This window comes from Typopeltis vanoorti, chromosome 5, assembly GCF_054136105.1.
Source record: "Typopeltis vanoorti isolate ZY-2024b chromosome 5, IOZ_Tvanoo_1.0, whole genome shotgun sequence".
Lineage (NCBI taxonomy): Eukaryota > Metazoa > Arthropoda > Arachnida > Uropygi > Thelyphonidae > Typopeltis > Typopeltis vanoorti.
The window spans coordinates 67792064-67812127 of record NC_143553.1 but is presented as its reverse complement, the minus strand read 5'-3'; the positions used below and the strand labels follow the sequence as shown (position 1 = coordinate 67812127).

General features: G+C 35.8%; 1 protein-coding gene across 2 annotated transcripts in view; it reads left to right on the top strand.

Moving 5' to 3' along the window:
- The window catches only part of NSD (Nuclear receptor binding SET domain protein), a 442610-nt gene that overhangs the window by 12402 nt on the left and 410144 nt on the right, over window positions 1–20064 (top strand). For both annotated transcript variants that reach the window (XM_090392494.1, XM_090392492.1), the window contains exon 2: window positions 13190–14467. In XM_090392494.1, the coding sequence (XP_090248620.1) occupies window positions 13333–14467 (1135 nt within the window). In that variant the 5' untranslated portion in view covers window positions 13190–13332. The remainder of the gene's footprint in view (window positions 1–13189; window positions 14468–20064) is intronic.

Below are 20064 nucleotides of genomic sequence, written 5' to 3'. Positions count from 1 at the left end.
ACTCACTCTCACTTTCACATAGACATTTGGTCTCTGCAATTTGTGTATTTTATAAATATTTCCATGGCAAATGTTCATCTGAAATAGCATCAATAATTCCCCCACTCACTACTAAGCCCCATTGGAACATGTACAGCTGCCGCCCAACATCCGTTCACAGTACACCTTGAAACCCACAGAACAAGTTTCTTTTCCTTCTCCTTCATCCCTGCTACTACTGTTCTGTGGAACAGTCTTCCCCCTGATGTATTTCCCAAGGAGAATACAATATACAGACTTTTAAAACAGATGTAAACAAGTTTCTCCTTTCTCATCCCACTACCTATATACAGTACTGATGTACTATAGGTTGATCAACCAACCTCTCGTGTATGAGCCCAACATAAAATCAGCAAAAGAAGTGTCAGTGGAAAAGAATTGAACTGGCAGAAGAACTAGAGAAGTACCAGATCAAAATAATTGATGTTACTGAGACGAAACACTGAGACCTTGCTAAATAATAAATATAGGATGCTGTATTCCAGTCAGAGAAAGGAAGGAGAAGAAAAAGCATTCAACACCGAGCACAATGATTAATTTCTCGATTGGCAGGCAATTTCAAGTAGAGTTATGTGTGAAATTTTAAAATGGGAAATTGGAACAATGAACCTTATTTGTGCATGTGGTCCCACAGAACTTTTTTAAGGAAGAATTGGATGACTTTTTTGAGTCATTAGAAAAAGCAAATAACATAGAGAAATGAAAAAGCTGGTTCTTGTTAGAGGTCAAAATAGGCATACAAAAATGTTTTGGAAAAATTTGGAATAAAAGGGTATAGCTAAAAATAATAAGTGCCTGCTGGATTTCTGTTCAGAACTTGAACTAGTTATTACTAACACCATGTTTTAACAACATAAAGATATGCACAGTTTCACATGCAGAGAAGACACGGGGGGGGGGGGGAAGCCATCAAGACTTCACACTGGTTCAGGATACCGGAATATGCAGTAGATTTGAAAATGGAGGTGATCATGGCTTAGTTTCAAGCAGAATAAACTTAAATATATTGAAAAGAAAAACATATAAGACAGTTTTTAAATTTATTCAACTTTTAGAGGTGCAGGCTCTACTATACAAATATTGTTTGCAAGAAAAAATGAAAGATTTTGAACACAAGAATCAAACTCTGAAGACTCAGTGGTAGTCTCTGAAGAAAATATTGATTCAACCAGGGAGCCATGTAGGGAGGTTATTTGCAAGCATAGAAAGATTACTCCACAGGTGACTCAAGAAGTTAGAGGCAGTTCTGGAAAAGAAGAAAGCAGTTAAGTTTCTAGCAAGTAAGTCAGCATGTGCCCTGAGAGAATATTGAGATAAAAGTAAAAAAACTGAAGCAATGAGTAAAAGTTGCTAAACAAAAATAATGCAAAAAATTAGTAAGATTAAAAAAGAAAGAAAGAAAAGAAATGCAAGCCTTATAAACTTGAGGAGCTATACAAACTCATCCAGAGCAGGCGTTTACAAACATCCATTGTTACACCTGATATCCTGAGAATATAACATTCTCAGTTATCATGGTGTAACATGAAAAATAAATAACATAAATAAAAACCCCTGCATAAAAAGAATGATTTAATTAATAAAATATTCTTGCATCCAGTATAAATTGAGTAAAATGTGAAGGTCTATTGTTTAGTTAAGATAACAAAAGAAAAGAATGTATTAAGATGTATTATGACTAAACAAGGAATTTGTATTAAATAAGTAGCTAACTAAGAATTAATGTAGTAATGCGATTAAGAATGAAAGAGTTAAGTGCATGAGTATAAAAGAATGAGTCATAAAATATGCTATGTAAGAGGCTACAGATTAAGCATTAAGTAGAATTCTGAGAAAAGGTTTAAAAGGGGGTTAAGATAGAGGCTAACAAGAGAAATAACGGAATATCGCTTAGGGCCTATACCCGGATAGAAACTTCGTTACGAGTTGCCGATCAAAATGACGTATGGCGGCAAAATGCTACCCAATTGGTAGACAGACGGAAAACAAACAGGAGGCGGGAAAAAGGAAGTAAGAAAGGGCGCCGTTAGGGGAGCAGCTATAAAAGGGTTGGTAACCCCCCCCCCCCCCCCCCAGGGCTTTTTCAAGGAGTAGGCTCTTTTGGGTTTTGGAGAGAAGACGTTTAGATAGTCAAGGAGGCTTGAGGCTTTTTTGCCTTTTGCCAGAGGAGAAGAAACGTTTGGATAGTCGCGGTGGTTTTAGTTTGGTTTTCTAGTGGATTTCACGGTGTTCCTGAGTGGAGAGATATGGCTTATATCCTCATGCCACAACAAGGAATCGAAAGTGAGCAGGAAAGCTACTCCCGTATTCCTATGTAGAAAGCGAAATATGCCATAAAGTCATAGGAAGCTGTGAAAATATCGATGTCCTCGTTTCGGATAGTACAGCCGATGGCGCAGATGTTTATATAGCCCTGAATTGCAAGAAGTTATGCATGCAAGTTCGTTCAGTAGAAGGTAAAGGCCCGTAAGTGAAGCTAAAGAAAGGTATTGTGAAATTTGTCTTATGTTAACTAGAAGTTGTTTGTGATAGGTACCATTGTCATAATACGGAACTGTTAAAGTGATTAGGGAGAAATTATAATAGGACTTTAGAATTTGATAGAGAGTGTTAAAAGTAAGCTAGCTAGTGTTGATAATTTGTGAATAATTAATTTTGCTAAGAATCTTGAGTGCCTAATATATTGTAAAAGGAAAGTTAATGACATAGTTGTGTGTTAATGAAGTAAATGGTTTTGTTAATATTGAGTTTGATTAGTGTGAATTGAGTAATCAAGTAGCCTGAGGAATTTGAATGCCTAGTGTGATGTGTAGAGAATCGGAATTGTCATAGGTATGTGCTAGAGTAGTTAATGATTTTGTTAGTGTGCTTGAAGTTGAATAATCTGATAATGTGTGGTGATCTAATTTTTCCATGTTAAGTGAATTCATGTTTTGTATGAAAATTTGTGGCGGCATGATCATAGTAACTTTTGTCGAATCATAGCCCAACTACTTGTATCAAGCAAAATTTTAGTGTGTAAGTAATTTAGTTGAGTATTTTGATATGTACCATGTTTAGAGAAATAATAAACCTTTTGTTTAATGATAAAAAAAGTTGACTGATATCGCTAATCCAATGCACCGCTTAGAAACAATCGAGCCTAATCACGCGGGGAATCAATGTTAAGAAACGGGAAGTTTAAGGAATTAATGTTGAGTAACAAGAAATAGTGTCACGACTGCAATAGTTACACTTTCAGATATTTGAGTTCCTTTTCTCTGTTTATGTATAAAATATCTTAAACTAAATATCCCAAAGGGCGTAGTTAAAATACAAATACTAGGGATACTACGGGGAACAATAACTCAGATATCAGTAGAAATTTTGGTGATGTCTTGAAAGTAGAAGTTAGGAGAATATAGACGAAGGCAGTTTGTAAGACAAACAAAATCGTAAGATAGGATAGAAAGGGACATAACACCATCCCTGCAGTGGAATTCAAACCCACAACCTACAGTGGCTCTACCAACCAGGCTGGTGATAAATATCAGATATTTATTTATCAAGATTTTTTTTTTTTTTTAATAATCAAGAAAACAAGATAGATATCAAGAAGGTGGCAGAATGTTCTGGACAATATTGAAAAAGTTTAGAAATGGAGGAAAGAGTACTATAAAAGGAATCAGATGATAAAGGTGACATGAAAACTGAAAGTCAGCATATTCTGGATTCTATATAACTGCTTGTTCTGCCAATGGGATCTCATCCAATTCAGACATCAGAAATGTTTGCAGTATAAAGGTAGATTTCACATGTTAGTTTTGGGAAAGAAATATGAAATGAACAAATAATTTTCCTACAGTTTTATAATCAGTTGGAGACCTGTCAGGATGCTTGGAATTAAACTCATAAGCAACTAAATGTTGTGTGGCATTATTATTATTCATGGCACCTCCAAGGAATCAGAAGACTCGTTGCAGGAGAACACCCACTATACAACTCCGTCTCCACCACTACCGAATCGCTACTACCAATCAACCACATCAGCGCCATCTACTGCCCACAACCACCACAAGTATTCTTTGTCTGAAAATTGCGTGTGTTCTGAATGTCCGATTTGTCTGTATGCAGGATGAAAAACCCCGAGTTTCTGGGAGAAAAACCCTGCTACCTCCGTATGAGATCGGCTAACTCGCCTTCAATTGAAAAACTCCATATAAAGTCAGCATGTGCCCTGATGTTGTGTGGCATAGATAAGAACAATCGGTATTCTTTTTTCCTTTGTTAATTTAGGTTCTATGGTACAACAATCTGGAAAAAAAAGAAATTAATGAATTAAACATTGTGATTGGCTTGTGGAGCCTGACTTTTAGTACACCCTGTACATGTTGTTAATGTAAAGCAGATATATGGTATTATAATCAAATTTAGAATCTCATAAAATTGAATTGATACTTCACTCTTTAATTGTTTGGCCTTTGTTAATGGAACTTTCATTCAGCAAAAGCCAAAGATGTTTACATGCAGGCAAGCTTAGCATTCATTTGAGAATAGATCAGCAGTTTCACTCTTCAGATCTTCTGTCATTCTTCATTGTGTGTGATTTTGCAATGCTAATAAACAAAACCTTTTGTTTTGGTCTGAATAGGATTTCTCATCAGATGAAAGAAGCATTTATTCAAATTTAAATACCAAAAACCTTACCAGAAGTAAATCTTATTAAATGATTCATTAGTTCTAGGAATGAAAATTTCTGATTTTAGAAATTGAAACCAAAATGACTTCTTTGAAGACAAAGAATGGGATCTGTTATTGCAATGACATAAATTGCTTTTTTTTTAATGAAATGAATAAACCTCATGGACTGAAAGAACAGTGCTTTTCTAATGATACTAATAGTAATGAGAAGTTTTACATCTCTCTTGTGTATGCAATAAATATGAAGGACACTTAAAAACAGCTTTCATTTTGTGTGTGAGTGATTCATTTATAGGCATTAACACAGCAGCGCAATGTTACTCTTGCAGTAAATACTTGCATTACTTGGGTCATGAAATTGGAGACCAAGATAGAAAGTGAGCTCCTCTTTATTGATACACATCTAAAGTTAATTTGAAGTGGATTCAAAGTAAAAGATCAGTCTATATGAAATTGTAAAATGTATGGAATTTTGTATTGTGGCAATGTAAAGGTGATTGCATGCTGGGTATCAAAGATGTATTTACCAAACATTGTTATTATTATACAGACATCTCCGTCAAGTCAGAAAATTCATCACAGGACACCTACACTACTATTATTTACACAATACCCATCATATATCTTCTTTAACTCATTCACTGTCAGGGCACTCACAACTATCTCTAGCAATCCATCACTCTCCATGCAAAAATCTAGTCCATAGATTCTTATTCTATTTCCTAGAGGTGATCCCTTGTTCACTCTTTAATTTTTATGTATTGAAAAATTTTTGCATCAGTCTTATAGAAATCCCTTTTGTAACTTATATATTTCTATCATGTCCCCTCTTTTTTACCTGTCAGTTAAACTGCGTGATTCAAACACCTTTAGTCTATTGATATAGGGAGAATTCTGCAGGTCTCTTATCAGCTTGGTCACTCATCTTTAGATCCTCTTTACCACCTCTTCCCCAAGAAACTCAGGTAGCCAAATATGTGCATGGTAGTTAAGATGTATTTGTATATTAGCTTTATACAAAGGCATAATAACCTTTATATCTCCACATATCAGTATATTCTTCAACATCTCCAAGTAATCCTTTGAGCTGTTTGCCAACTTTTGCTCTCTGAACCCAAACTCTGTCCACTCTAACCCATATTCCTCAAATTCCTAGCCTTATCAGTTTCCTGCAATCCAGTACCATCAGTTTAATACATTATATAATTTGCATCCTAAAGTGCATAATAACCTTGCACTACCAATTTATTGAAATCATTCTGCAGGATGTCTACGTCACCTTCAACTATTTCCCTTCCCAATTTTGTATCAGCAAACAATTGAATATTCCCCTGAAATCATTCCCTGTATAATATGCAAATTAATCTCAGTACAAAGCCTTGATGAACTCCATTATGTAACCTCATTCACCTAGATTCCACTCCACCATATAGGACTGGAACTCTCTTCCAGTCCTTTCCCTTTCTGTTCCACCAGTTTCATATCTATTACCATTTGCTCCAACTCATGTAATAGTTTCCTGTATGTTTTCTGTTAAATGCCTTTTGAAAATCCAAAAATATTATGGTATGGCCATTATCCAGTTCAGCTACTGTTATAAAATTTGAGTAGTTTATTAAGACATGACCTACCTTTTACAAAGCAGTACTACCCACCATAGACTATCATATTCTTATCCATCCATTCCTGAATTATACTTTTAACTAACTTTTCCAGTATCTTAACCACCAGTCCTGAGATGCTAATTAGTCTGTAATTTGTTACTTCTGACTTGGATATTTAAGTGCCACACTAAACTGCACACTATCCTACAGGAATTATTTGGAAAATCATCATCAGCGATTCTAATAGGCACTTAAGTGTCTACGACCTTCCAAGTATCCTTGGATTTTGTAACTATAATTCAAGGATAAGGTGGTTAGCTCAATGACTATAAGTATTCTTTTGTTTGTAAATTATGTGTTCTGGCCTGGTTGCAGGATGAAAAATGCAGGTTTCCCTCCAGGAAACCTGCATTTTTCTGAGACTGGCTGACTCACCTCCTGTTGAAAGTGCGGATAAAGGTTCCTCTCATCCTAGACTGGATTCGAACCAAGATCTTTCCAACCAATGGGCTTCATCTGTACTGACTGTCTTACAGAGGCTTATCTGGAAAATACAGCTAAATAATGCAGCAAAAATGAAGACTTGTAATAACATCATTCAAAGACTGCTGATTCTCTGCTATCAGCTTATGCTTATCAGCTGTAGATCTAGTTTTTGTCTGTAGCCAAATATTGTTTGCCTGTTTTGTGGAGTTCAAAAGCCCACACAAAAAGCTTATTGACACTCAGCTTAATAACACCCCCTTCAGCTGATATCTGGTATGGTCAGATCCACAATTACTTATTGGCTTTCTGCCTAGAGCATCGTCTTACTTCCAGAGTCTGATGCTCTACTCAGAGAGTACAAGAAGATAAATAACAATCTCCTTCTTCCTGTGCATAGGGACATTCCAGACTTGAGAATCAGTCAATTAAAACCTAGTTGACCAGCAATATGTGATGCAGAAAATATAATAATAAATAATTTCAACTCTAGAAAATAATAGACAAGATGGATGGATGGTAGGATACAAACACTGATGTAGTTTTGAGGCATTAATAATCAGTCTTCTGAATTGAACTATTCCCATAAGTTATGGGTGATCCTGAACAGGATTTGTATGAACCACAGAATGCTAGAAGACTTGCATTTTTGAGTGGGGAGGGATGTTTCTCCTTAATGTTACTGCAGTGCTTCTAGTTGTTGGAAGTTTTTCCACTTGTTTATACTATAAATTAAAGAGTCCAAGAAATTATATTCTTGGTTTAATCCTTTTTCCATGTGTAAGCAACCAAAGTTTCCGCCTGAAGTATTTTCAGGACTGCGGCAACTTGTTTATAGAAGCTAATGACTTTGCATCACTTGCCTTAGTATCCCATAATGCAAAGCACGTATCCTTGCAGACATGTATAATGCCTTATTATTCCATTATTATTATTATTTCGGGCTACTCCAGGGAGTCCTTAGACTCATTATGGGATACTAAGGCAAGTAATGTGAAATCATTAGCTTCTATATATGAGTTGCCCCAATCTGGAAAATACTTCAGGCACGAACTTTGTTTGCTTACACTTGGATAATGGATTAAACCAAGAATATAATTTCTTGGTATCTTTAATTTATTTGCAATGCTCCTAAACAAACAATTCATCGTATCACTGCTGAATGCTGCCTGCATGCTTATCAAGGTGTGACTTTCTCCAAGCTGCAGTATTGACATTAGACTGGATCATAAACATTAGACTTGTAGTTGTAACTATTAATTATAATAATACTTCCTGTATTTTGTCAAAGCTACTTTGCCACCATCAGAGATCACAAAGCAATGATATGTGTATGCAGGCATAAACACAGTAAATGAGGCTGAAGAAAGGCAACCAAAGTCATGCCTAGAGTCCTAAATGGTGTCCCCTAGTGAGCTAAATTGTGGGTGGTCTTTGGGGGCAGTTTCATGCACCCAAATTTGTTGAGGTTTGGAAAGTTTTTCAGGACTGAGGCAGATACCAGAAATCACCTCTCATATTTGTATTTGCTACAGTGCAAAAGAGTGGCCTTTTCCAGCATATCCTGAGTGTCCAGAGCATGGTCCACAAATCCAAAGCATCTGTAATGGTGGAAACAGATATAGCTCATGTGTTCAGAAATTCTTATATTGGCTGTCCTGCCTGTTTGGTCATAGTAGAACAGTTTGCAACTGCAAGAGACCTGGTAGGTCTAGGGAATGTGGCTGATCTTTGGAGTCAATAAGGGATGTCAATTTTTTATGTAGTCTGGTGGTAAACCTTTTCCTGATAAACAAGGGTTTACCAGAAAGTTCTGATAAACACCTAGAACAAAAATTATATTAAAGTAACTGATATAACCACAAGAAAGAACATACAAGGATATAAGAACATAAGTTACTTTCATAACTCTGCTACTAGTATGTTCTTTCTTGTGGTTATATCAGTTACTTTAATATAATTTTTGTTCTAGATGTTTATCAACTTTCCAGCCACCCCTCATATATTTCTTCATACCTAAACTTTGTTTGCCAATGCTGATTATAAAAGATACAAACAAGTATCTAATTTCTGGTTAAGTGTGATATACCTTGATGTAGTGAGTGGTTAGTAGGATGTCATAATAATTGGACAGTGATATCGGAGGAAATGGAATGCAAGTGTTTAATGAATTACTATTTTTTATTATTATTTTTTTATTAAAGGACATACAACAAAATGTTACGGGAAGAAACAAAGCAATTACAAACATTTATGTATATTTTTTACTTATTCCAAATGTAATGAAATATGCAAATACTTGAATTTTGCATATATATATATAGAGAGAGAGATTATTTTTTTAATTATTGAACATTAGTTGGCTTAAAGATAACAAAGAATACCTGCTGACAGGAAAATTTTTCTATCCTAAATGCATAAATTATGTTAGTTACAAAATCCTTCTTGATAAACCATTGTTATTAGTTCTCACAAAAAACTTAAAAAAAAAAAAGAATTCTAAGGGGATTTGTCTTGTGACTCATTATGTATCATGTATATCTGAAATCATATTAACAGTTTGCATAAGTTAAGGAATATCTATTCTAAACTTCACTTTTTTTTTATTGAAAGGGAAGAATAATAAATATCCATTTGTTTTTCATACCATTGTCATTTACTTTCATATACTCTCAAGTGGGTATATTAGCTATATCATGACTGGTTTTCTAATACCATCTTTCAGTTGTTGGTTCCCTATTACATTTTGATCTTCTAAATTAGATCTAATTGTATCCATGTATATTTTGGTCTTCTACTCGATCTTGTCATGTTTGCTGAAAATATTTACTTTGCTAATCTTTCATCTCCAGTTCAGTTTATATAGCGATACCATATTAATTACACATGTGAATATTAATAGGCATGTTCTTTTTTGTTATGTGACTCCCACTATGAAGGGTTGTGTATATATAGTACATTAGTATCATGCATGGGCTGTAGATTTTTTTTCTATTTTTGTTAATTTTTTATATATATATATTTATTTATTTTTTACATAATGCTTTAATTTTAATGTTTTAGTAGTCTCCATAGCTCAGTCCGTATAGATGAAGCTCTTTGGATGGAAAGTCCTGGGTTCGATTCCTGTCCATGATGTGAGGAACTTTTATCTGGTCTCTTTTGATGAAAGGCGAGTTAGCTGGTCTCACACAGAGGTAGAGGGTTTTTTCACCCAGAAACTCCAGTTTTTCGTCCCTCAGAACAGGCAAACCAGCTCTGTGAGCACACGGATCTAGACATAAATACTTGCCCTTAGGGGATGCAGCAGAGGAGTGACGAGTCAGCTGCATTAATTTGTCGTAGACGCCCCTCATTAGGGGACTCTGCCTGTCTTAAAGGACAGGTGAGAGAGGACGGAATGTTTTAGTGTTTTAACATTTCAGCCACTGATGCCATCTGTTCGCTCCCTTAATTTTCCTCAGATCTCTTATATTTATGGCCTCCATCTTTGATCAACTGATTTATTTCTAATCTGATTCTTAATTTTCAAGCCAATTCTACCTTACGGATCTTTTGAGTGCTTATTAGGTGATGAGAACACAGCAGATGTTGGTAGAGTGGAGTACCAACAGACAGTACCAAGAAAATAAGGGAGAACAAAATGGACATTAATAAAGAAATAGCACACTTGAATGTTATCCTTCACAGGGCAAAGTGCGAAACTGAAAAATTGCAGACTCAGCAAGAGTAGTGGGGCTGAGAAGAGAAAAAAGCAGGTAATCCGAAGTAGTAATAAACAACGAGCAAACTAATAAGAAAAACAAGTTAAGGAGAAAATTATTTTTGGAAACTCTGTGATTAGGGAAGTACTCAATGAAAGTGTGACAAAATTGTGTTTCTGTGGTACAGAAATTCATGATATTAGTCATGCCATCTGAATATGCCAAAAGGTAAGTTGAAAGAAATGGTTGTCTTGGTTGGCACAAATGACTTGAGAGGCAAGATGTATTCTATGAGGGGGATGTAGAGGAGTTGTTAAGAGGCAACACTGAAGAGCAAGAAGGTGAAGATTGTAAGTCTACTATGCTAGGATACAGGCAAGCTGAGGAGGAGAGTTTTGCTGGCTAATGAGTCTATATGCAGGAATGGTGTAGGAGTTGTGGAACTGTGGTCTGTATTTGACGGAAATGAGGATTTGTACAATGCTGATGAACTGCATCTAAATGGTTTTGGTGTTAGGTGTCTGGAAAACTTAAGCAATTAGTGTGGAAACAGGTGAGTTTGTGTGAAAGCATCCATGAGGCAAGTGAGTGTAAGAATGACCAGGTCCAAAATCTAGTCTCTCAAGCAAAATTATTGAATAGGGTAGTCACTTCAGGAATTAATGATGGGTGGAGTGCCTAAAGGGATGGTGCAGTTTCTGTATACTAATACCAGAAGTATCAGGAACAGGACGGATGAGTTCTTGACATTGGTTAGTGCAATCTCTCCAAAAGTTATAGGCATTAGTAAGAGTTGGCTAACATCAGATGATGTAGTTACAGGGATAAAATGTGAGGATTTTAGTATTTTCAGGGAAGATACAAAAGATAGAATGGGGAAGGGGTACTGCTGATGATAGCAGATGAATTGCAGCCAAAAAGAATACGAGATAGGCATGAAGGTGGCTGTTTATTTGCAGTAGTCTGGTGTGAAATTAAGGTCACTAAGACTATACAGTGGGGTGTTGCTATAGACCAGGGAGTTCTATGGATGATCTGGAAGACATACATTGCCAAATTAGTACAATGAGTACAAGTCGTGATTATTATGGGGGGCTTCAACTATGGAGATATAGGCTGGAAGGAAAGAAAGAAAGCTCACATGGCAGGAAGGGAATTGGAATTTATGCACCTACTGAGAGCTAATACTCTAGGCAGAATGTGATGGAGGGGGGGGGTACTAGGGGCATGAGAATATTGGACCTGGTCAATAGGATTAGACGAGCTATCCATAACCAATGAATAGCTCTTCTAATATTGCCTCCAATTGGTGAAAGTGACCATGCAGTTTTGACTTGGAAGATTGTACAACATGAATATTCTGTTAAGAAGGGGGTATTTGTAGAACTACAAGGCAGGTGATTATGACAAGCTTAGGAAGAAGCTTAAATTTGTGCCATGGCATAAAACACTGCAGGGGGTAAGGATGTCAGTAGTGCATGGAAGATTGTTAGGGGGTCATCTAGAGGAAACAATACTAAATTGTATATCTAAGGTAAGGAGGATTAATCGGGTAGGAGTTAGATGGATGAGTAATATCATTTAACATGTGTTGAAGAAGAAGAAAATGCTGTAGAGGTTTTAAAAGAGAAAGGTGACCAGCAAACTCATGAACAATACAAGGCGAAGGCAAGAAAGGTGACCAGATTACTTTTCTTCCATTTCTAAGCCTTTCTGTAGTGTAGAACTTTTTGTCACCTTGTGATATTAATCTGTTATATTCTTCCTAGTCTTCCCATCAGTTTTGTTCGGCTACACTAACTTTTACCTTTATAGAATGTATGATAGCTTGCATACATTCTGTAAAAAGTATTTACTACCAGAAATACTTTATTTTTCTTTTCGTGGACTGCTTAATTTCTCAATTCCACCATATGACATTTTTGTTTTTCTTTCTTTTCAGAGAACTATTTACTTATTGTATATTTTGTTCAAATTTTGCTGCTCATTCACAAAAGTTTGTTTTTGAACTCCTTCACTCCCCCCCCTCCACACACACGAAATTTCCTTGAGTCTACAGTTCTTAGAGCTATTAAACTAGTTTTTTTCCCTCAAGACATTAATAGGCATTTTTATTTCCAATGAAATACTCATTTGTATCTTTGCTAAATGGGTTTACTTGCTGTTTTAGAAATTTATGCTCTTATATATTTGTCCCAATGTACTGTCGGTAATGTATATCTCAAGTAGGAATCTTGCTGATACGTAACATTATTATTAGTTTTGTCCTTCATTTTTCAAAAATTATTCTATCTGGTATTAATTTTCTGTTTTTATTTTTTTCATTCCCCATACTTTTTATACAGTAGAGGCAAATAATATTTTTTCTTTGTAACTTGTTTTTTTTTTTATTATAAATGAAACTTACTTTCAGAGCCCAAATGTGCTGTTTGGTATATAAAGCAATTAGATATTTATCATTCCTTTTAATAAGTAGTTTCTCATAATGAAGACTTTTAGGCTCTTCATTATTTATTTCACTGTTTATTTCATTTGTTAAGCAGAATTACAGAAATAAAATAAGTATTTTTGGTATTTCTCTGTATTTTTAATGGCGAGACCAAAAGAGTGAGAAGCAATTTGAATATAAGACTGTGTTCATTATGAGTTTTGGTTTATATATAATTTTCTCTTTTCCAGATTTGAAAACCTGTTTTTCTGTTCTTAACTGTATGCAGAATATACAGCAGTTATTATTGATCAGAAATGAAGTATACCTGATAGTGAATGCACTCTCTCTCCTTCCTTCTTTCCCCTCTTCCTCTGTTTATCTCCAATTTTAAATGCCACACACATCAAGAGAGGAAGAGATGCACTTGGCTGTTGAGCCATTTCATAAAGGAAAGAATGAGAGTCTTGTTTTTCCAGTTAATGAACAAGAGAAGTCTTCTGGAAGCATTCTCACCAGTGTTCAGTCCTTATTACAAAAGGAGAATGGTTCAGCATCAGATGTAGATAAGCATATCATTGTAAATAGCAGTATCCCAACATTACAGAACGAAGATGTTGAATCAATGGACATCCATAATATAGAAAACAAACATGATCAGCCATTGAAAAATATATGTGTTGAATCTGATGTAAGTAATAATCCTACTTTTGCTAATGGTATAAAAGAAAATACCACTTCATCAGACGAAACTAAATGGAAAGGAAAGTGGACTCCTGGAAAAAGAGGAAGACCACCAAAGCTCATCCATAATAACCACATATGTAAAACTTCAGAGCAAATGAATGATGAACAAAGTTTAAAACCAGAACTACTAAATTTATTAGATAAAAATGAGAAAACTGACATATGTAATAGGAAAATTAATAAAAACAAATGTCAAGAAAGTACTGTGGAAACGAATGCACTTTTGAATGGATCATGTGTCACTTCACCTCAACAGTTATGCAGTGGCAGTAATTCTCAGACATCTCCACTTTTTCTTGATTTTAATTCAAATGAGCCTTATCGTAGTAGGTATGGACGATTGCATAAAGGTCCAGCGTTAAGTCCTGATATGGAATTATTGCCACTAGTTAGGAGAAAAAATCAACAACTTAAATCACCTTTAATATCAGGGAAACATTATCATTTGCCATCTTCATTGCAGGTTAATGAAACAAATTCACATTCCATTGCCAAGGAAGAAATAACACCATCACCATATGATAATTCTTCCATTCAGCAGCCGCTGTCATCTCCTCCAGCTACTTCTGTTAATGTTTTGTGTGAAAATTTTCCTCTTTCTCCAGAATCTGTGAAGCAAAGTTCTGTCAAGGCCAATAAATTAAGCGAACCTCATAAAGATGAAAAAACATCTGAATGGCTTGTAGGTGACTTGTTATGGTCAAAGATTCCGGGTCATCCCTTCTGGCCAGCAATGATTTCTTATGACCCAGTGAAAGGTATCTACATGAGAAGCATGCTAAGTAAGTATTTATTTGTGTACTTCATTCTAATTTAGAGTGTATTTATATACACATTAACATTATAAAAAAAAGGATTTTTGATCTGACAATCAGCCTTTTAATCAAATAATTACCTCTTGTCACATATTTATAAAATTTCAACAAATGATTGTAATTATTTTCCAGAAAAAATATTAACATTTTCTGCTCGATTTACCTATTATTTGTTAGACTAATTAATTTGATTAGCACTTTGCCTGTTTACTAAGGCACTTATTAATTCATCTGTATCAGAAGTGCAAACTTTTATTTGCACAAGAATCATGACAGGAAAAAGTGATCTGCAGATTTGTTATATTTGAACATTATGGGTGATTTCAATTATGGTAATATAGACTGGAATGGAGACAGCATAACTTCCTCCAGTTGAAAGTGATCATGACTTGGGTAGTGGCCAGCCATATAAGTCAGGTGATTATGACAAACTCAGGAGGCAACTTGCAGCTATATCATGGAATTAGGAATTGGATGAGAAGGAAATCAATTCTGCTTGGTCCCTGCTCTGGAACTATCTGGCAGAGGCAATGACGGAGTGTATTCCAAAGGTAAGGAGATTAAATAAAGTAAAATGGTGACAGAAGAGGTGAAATGTGCAATCTATAAGAAAAAAAAGCATTGCAGAGGCAATGCTTTTTTCTTCTAGAAAAAAAAAACATTGCAGAGGCAGCACAGGTCAAATGGCAATAATCAGTTATGGGAAGAGTACAAACAGCAAGGTCATGGAAGATGACTTGCTTGGGGGTAGCAAAAGTGCAGTATGAGTAGCAGTTAGCAAGAGCTACTCATACACACTTTTGAGTAGAATGAGTAGCAGTTAGCAAGTGAGGCTAAAGGAAATCATAGGGAGTTTTTTCGATATGTGGCTAGTAGAAGGAAGAAGGATAATTCCAACATGGATTATCCATTATGGATGGATAATCCATGTTGGGAAGGAGGAAGAATCACTGGTATTGAGTGAGCAGGAGGTATATGAGGAACTGAGTAAACTTGTCAATAAGGCCATAGGACTTGATGGTATATCATCATGTTTCTTCAGAGAATGTTCCAGGGAGTTAACAACAGCTTTTAACTTACTTTTTTAATGAATCTCAGATTAGCTGAAGTCACAAATGAGTGGAAAGAGGGCAAAATTATTCTGTTTCATAATGGAGGTGATAAGATTAAGGCTTTGAATTATAGGCCACTCTGTTTGTCTGGAGTTGTGATCAAGGTGTTAGGCTAGTGAGGATCATGATTCAGAATTGGGTTGACACTAGCAGAATTCTCTTTGATGGACAGCATGGATTTGCTTAAAGAAAGATAGTGTTTTAGCAATCTGGTTGCTTATTATAATAAGTTGACAAGGGGGGGGGATGCATAAACAGTAGTATATTTAGATTTTGCAAAGGCATTGATAGATTGCCACATGGAAAGTTGGTAATTAAATTGGGACAGATGGGATTGAATGGTACATTAATGTTGGATTGGAGATTCAATGTCTGATACTTATCAGCAGGTTGTGTGTGGGGAAGTGATATCCCAATAAAGGAAAGTTCCTAGTGGCATTCCCCAAGGGTCTATTATAGAGCCATTATTGTTTAATTTGTATGTAAATGACATTGAGAAGGGTTTGATTAGTGATGTACAGTTGTTTGCAGATGATGGATTCCGAATAAATGGGCAAATGTGATCAATGAAGGGAATATCAGTTCAGTGGCAAAGTGTAAGGTTTTAAAATTTGGGAAGCAAAGATGGGATGCAGAGTATAAGATTTGTGGGATATCTTAGAGGAGGTGGAAGAGATGAAAGATGGGATGATGGTGGATAGAGGCCTGAAATTTCGGGGACACTTTGCTAAAATTGCAAAGCATTATGATTCCATTGTACGCTTTGTATATATTTGATTGCCTGATTTTGAAAAGGATGATGGATTTATTGGAGAGAGTTCAGAGACAGTTGACTAAATCACTTTTTGGTCTCTGGAATGTGGAGAGTGAGGACAGATTGAGAGAATGTAAATTGCAGAGCCTGGTAAATAGAAGGAAAATAGGGGGACGTGATTGAGATATAAGCTGGCAAGGAATAATTACGAGATTAATGTGCATGAGATTTCAATAGAATGGCTGGAGACGGAGAAAAAGAGGCCATCCCCCAGAAGCTCTATATGGAAGATATGAGCAAGGGAGTGAAGAGTAGTGAAAGTTGATGCAGGGACATTGAGTGCATTTAAGTCAATGTATGATGAGATGTGTGTATGAGAATGAGACCTGCAATCAGTCTCTTGACTCTATGGAGGTCAGATGATGATAATTTTATTGAGTGAAAACAAAATTATAACATTTTATTATTATTATAATTATGTTTTTATAATTTTTTACTATGCACAGATCTGGTCTCCTGGGTTTCTTGGAGATGTAGCTGAGGTAGAGGAGATTCAAAGGCAATTGACCAAGATGGTGGCTGGTCTGTGTGATTCTCCATATGGGGGGGGGGGGATTATAGGATTGATGTGGAGTAAATATTTCAGTTCTTGAATAATGCAAGGATAACTAGAGGAAATGCATGAGGTCTAGAATTTTTTCTTTGAGCATAAATGATTGGAATCGATTGCCTGAGTCAGTTGTGTGTACTTTGCCAGTGAATGATTTCAAGGCAAAATATGACGGTTATTTTACGGCTATTGATGATTAATGTTTTTGAAATGGACCTCCTGCGATGACTGTGGACTCCATGGAGGTGCCCATATGTAATAATAATAATAACATTTAAAAATGTTAGTGTATACAGTAAAATTATAGAATAAAGTAATATATAAACTGTCAAACATCAGGGTGACATTTTTAATTAAGATTTTTTTTTTATCAGTGATTTTTTTTTGGATTCATATAGTTTAATAAGCTGTTCCAGTCAAACTTTGTTATAACAAGCATCAGGTGTTTAACAAAAGTTCCTTGTTATAGCTATTACTCACTATATTAGTGATGAGTTAAATCTGCCTCCTATTGTTTTTTTAAATTCTCCATAACTCAGTAAAAAAATAATAAAAAAACGTATTAGAGAAAAAAAAATTACGTATCTGGATATTATTTTTATGAATATTGTATAAACTACACTATACTTAATACTAAACACAATTTATTTGTTCATAATTTTAAAATCATACACAGTTGATAGTAAACAATACCAATTAATAATAAGCACAATTTCAGTTATCCAACCATCCATTGCTACATACAAAATCATCACATCTATATTGTTTAGGAAATTTTTCCATTTGAGCGTTCAAGATCAGACAATATATTGAGAATACAGCACTCACTTCTTTGTGTAGTGAACCATTGAAGCAATGCTTCGATGACGTTTGTAAGCTGGCCCTTTCCAAGTTTTTGTTTTGGTTATGTTGATTTCCAGTACCGATATGTAAACATTTTTATTCTTTGGCAATGTCGATACCTCTGAAAAGGACAGAGCAAACTTTTTACACACTTCAACATTTTTCCCACCACATTCTAACTTGCGAATAATTTAGACTTTTTCACTAACTGAGAGTCACTTTTTTAGTAGATATGTTTCTGACCAAAGGGTTCATTTTTAGTTGATTTTACTGTCGTTTTATCTGATTCACACACAAGACCTATAGTATGCACATTAGTGCCATGTATTGGCAAGAGGAATAGAAGAAAGGAGGAGTATGTTCACATTTTGTTTGAACAGCTGAGGGTTGTAATCTTTGGGGTGAGACTCTTCCAAAAGATAGAAGTAGATGAAATGAAAGAGGAGACAGTGAAGTTGGTTCAGTGAGTGTTTCAAGATGGATGTGAAAGGGTGTTGGTTAGCAGTAGCTCGTGTTTTAACGATTTTGGAGGAGAGTAGAGGAATAATAGTGGCCAATTCAGCAGAGCACTGCCCATGAAAGTATCTGTAGAAGAGGCAGAAACTGAACGTCTGTGAACGAGGGAGGGATTAAAGTAGGTTTGTTAGAGAGGGATCATTAATTAGCTGGATTACCCTCTTCTGGAGAGAATCGATTTTGGTGCACTACTCCAAATATGGGAGCAATATTCCACAGCTGGGCAAATTTGAGCATTGTATAGAGTTAGCAGCTGTGAAGTAGTTTTGTGCAAAATAATACACCAAGCTTTTTTGGTGACTATAGGAGCTATATTTGAAATGTGGTTGTGCCAGGAAAGATTGGAGTTGCAGGTCAATCCAAGAAGAGAAATCTGATCATGTTTGGATATCTCAGTATTACTGATGGTAAGGGGGAGGGATACAAGCTCTTTCTTGCGAGAGATAGGACAGAACTGAGTTTTGGTGGCATTGAAGTTTACAAGGTTTTCCTTTCCCCACTGGGATATAGTTAGGAGATCTGAGTTCAGGTCCCTGGTTGTGGTAGATCTTGAGGATTCTAATGCTTTTGCACCACAAGGTTTGTCGAATGAAAAGGAGGAATGGAGCCTACTGTCGTCTACAAAGCTGTGGATAGGATTGGAAGTCTGTGAGAGCAGGTCATTTATATACAAGAGGAAGTGGATGAAAGAACATAATCCTAGGGAGTACTCCTTCATTGGTGGGGAAATGTGAGTAGAGTAAACCGTCCACCATGACAAGTAGTGAGTGACCAGTGAGAAAGTTGGTGATCCAGTTGCAGACTGAGGATGGCAGTTTGGTGAGTAGGGCCCCCTGTGCCAAACCTGATCAGATGCCTTTGAAATGTTGAGGGCAACCACGTGAGTTTCTCCATGGCTTAAGTCCATAAGTGGGTGTGGAATGCAAGATGATAAGATATGCATCACAAGTGGATGAATCCATACTGCTGGTCACTGATTAGGTGGTATATCTCTAGGTAGTTCCAGAGTTGGTTGTTGATGACCTTCTCCATAATTTTAGAGAGAACAGAAGTGAGAGCAATTGGACGGTAGCTTGTTTGGTTGACATTTAGGTTGTAATAGTGTTTGGGTAAAGTGTGGGAGGAGGGCCAGAGGCTAGACACTGAAGAGGTAGTAGAATGGGGATGGTTTTCCCAAGGGCAAGATTAGGCTGTAAGCTGACTCCTAATCCAATTCATTTGGTCATAAACGCTGTCACGCCTTTCATTTTTTACCATTCCAAGAACTACCCGAGCAGATAAGAATGTTTGCATAGTTACCAAAATTTGTACAGTATATCCATGTAGTATGCTTATTATCAAAGTTAGTAGTTGTATGGTAATATGTGTAAATTAAAATCATTACAGGCTTTTGCTCACTGATCTTCTTATTCACTTGCTCATTACAACAAAGTTGGACTATATAACAAAAAAAGTACTAATAGAAATGCTTTGGACATATTAGTCTTGTAATCATCCCCAACACTAGTAGATATTGTCATAATTTTTTTGCCTTATCCTTTCTTTTGTAGTTCAATTGTGATGATTAGCATTTATGATGGCAAATTATGGAGACAACTACTGTATTAGAGTAATTAGTTTAATGTAAACCAAGATAATTACCTGGCTTTTTAGCCTTCATATTAAGGTCATCATCTTGGGGTGTACATTCATACATATGGGCAATTTAGGATTTAGCTGACCAAATTGT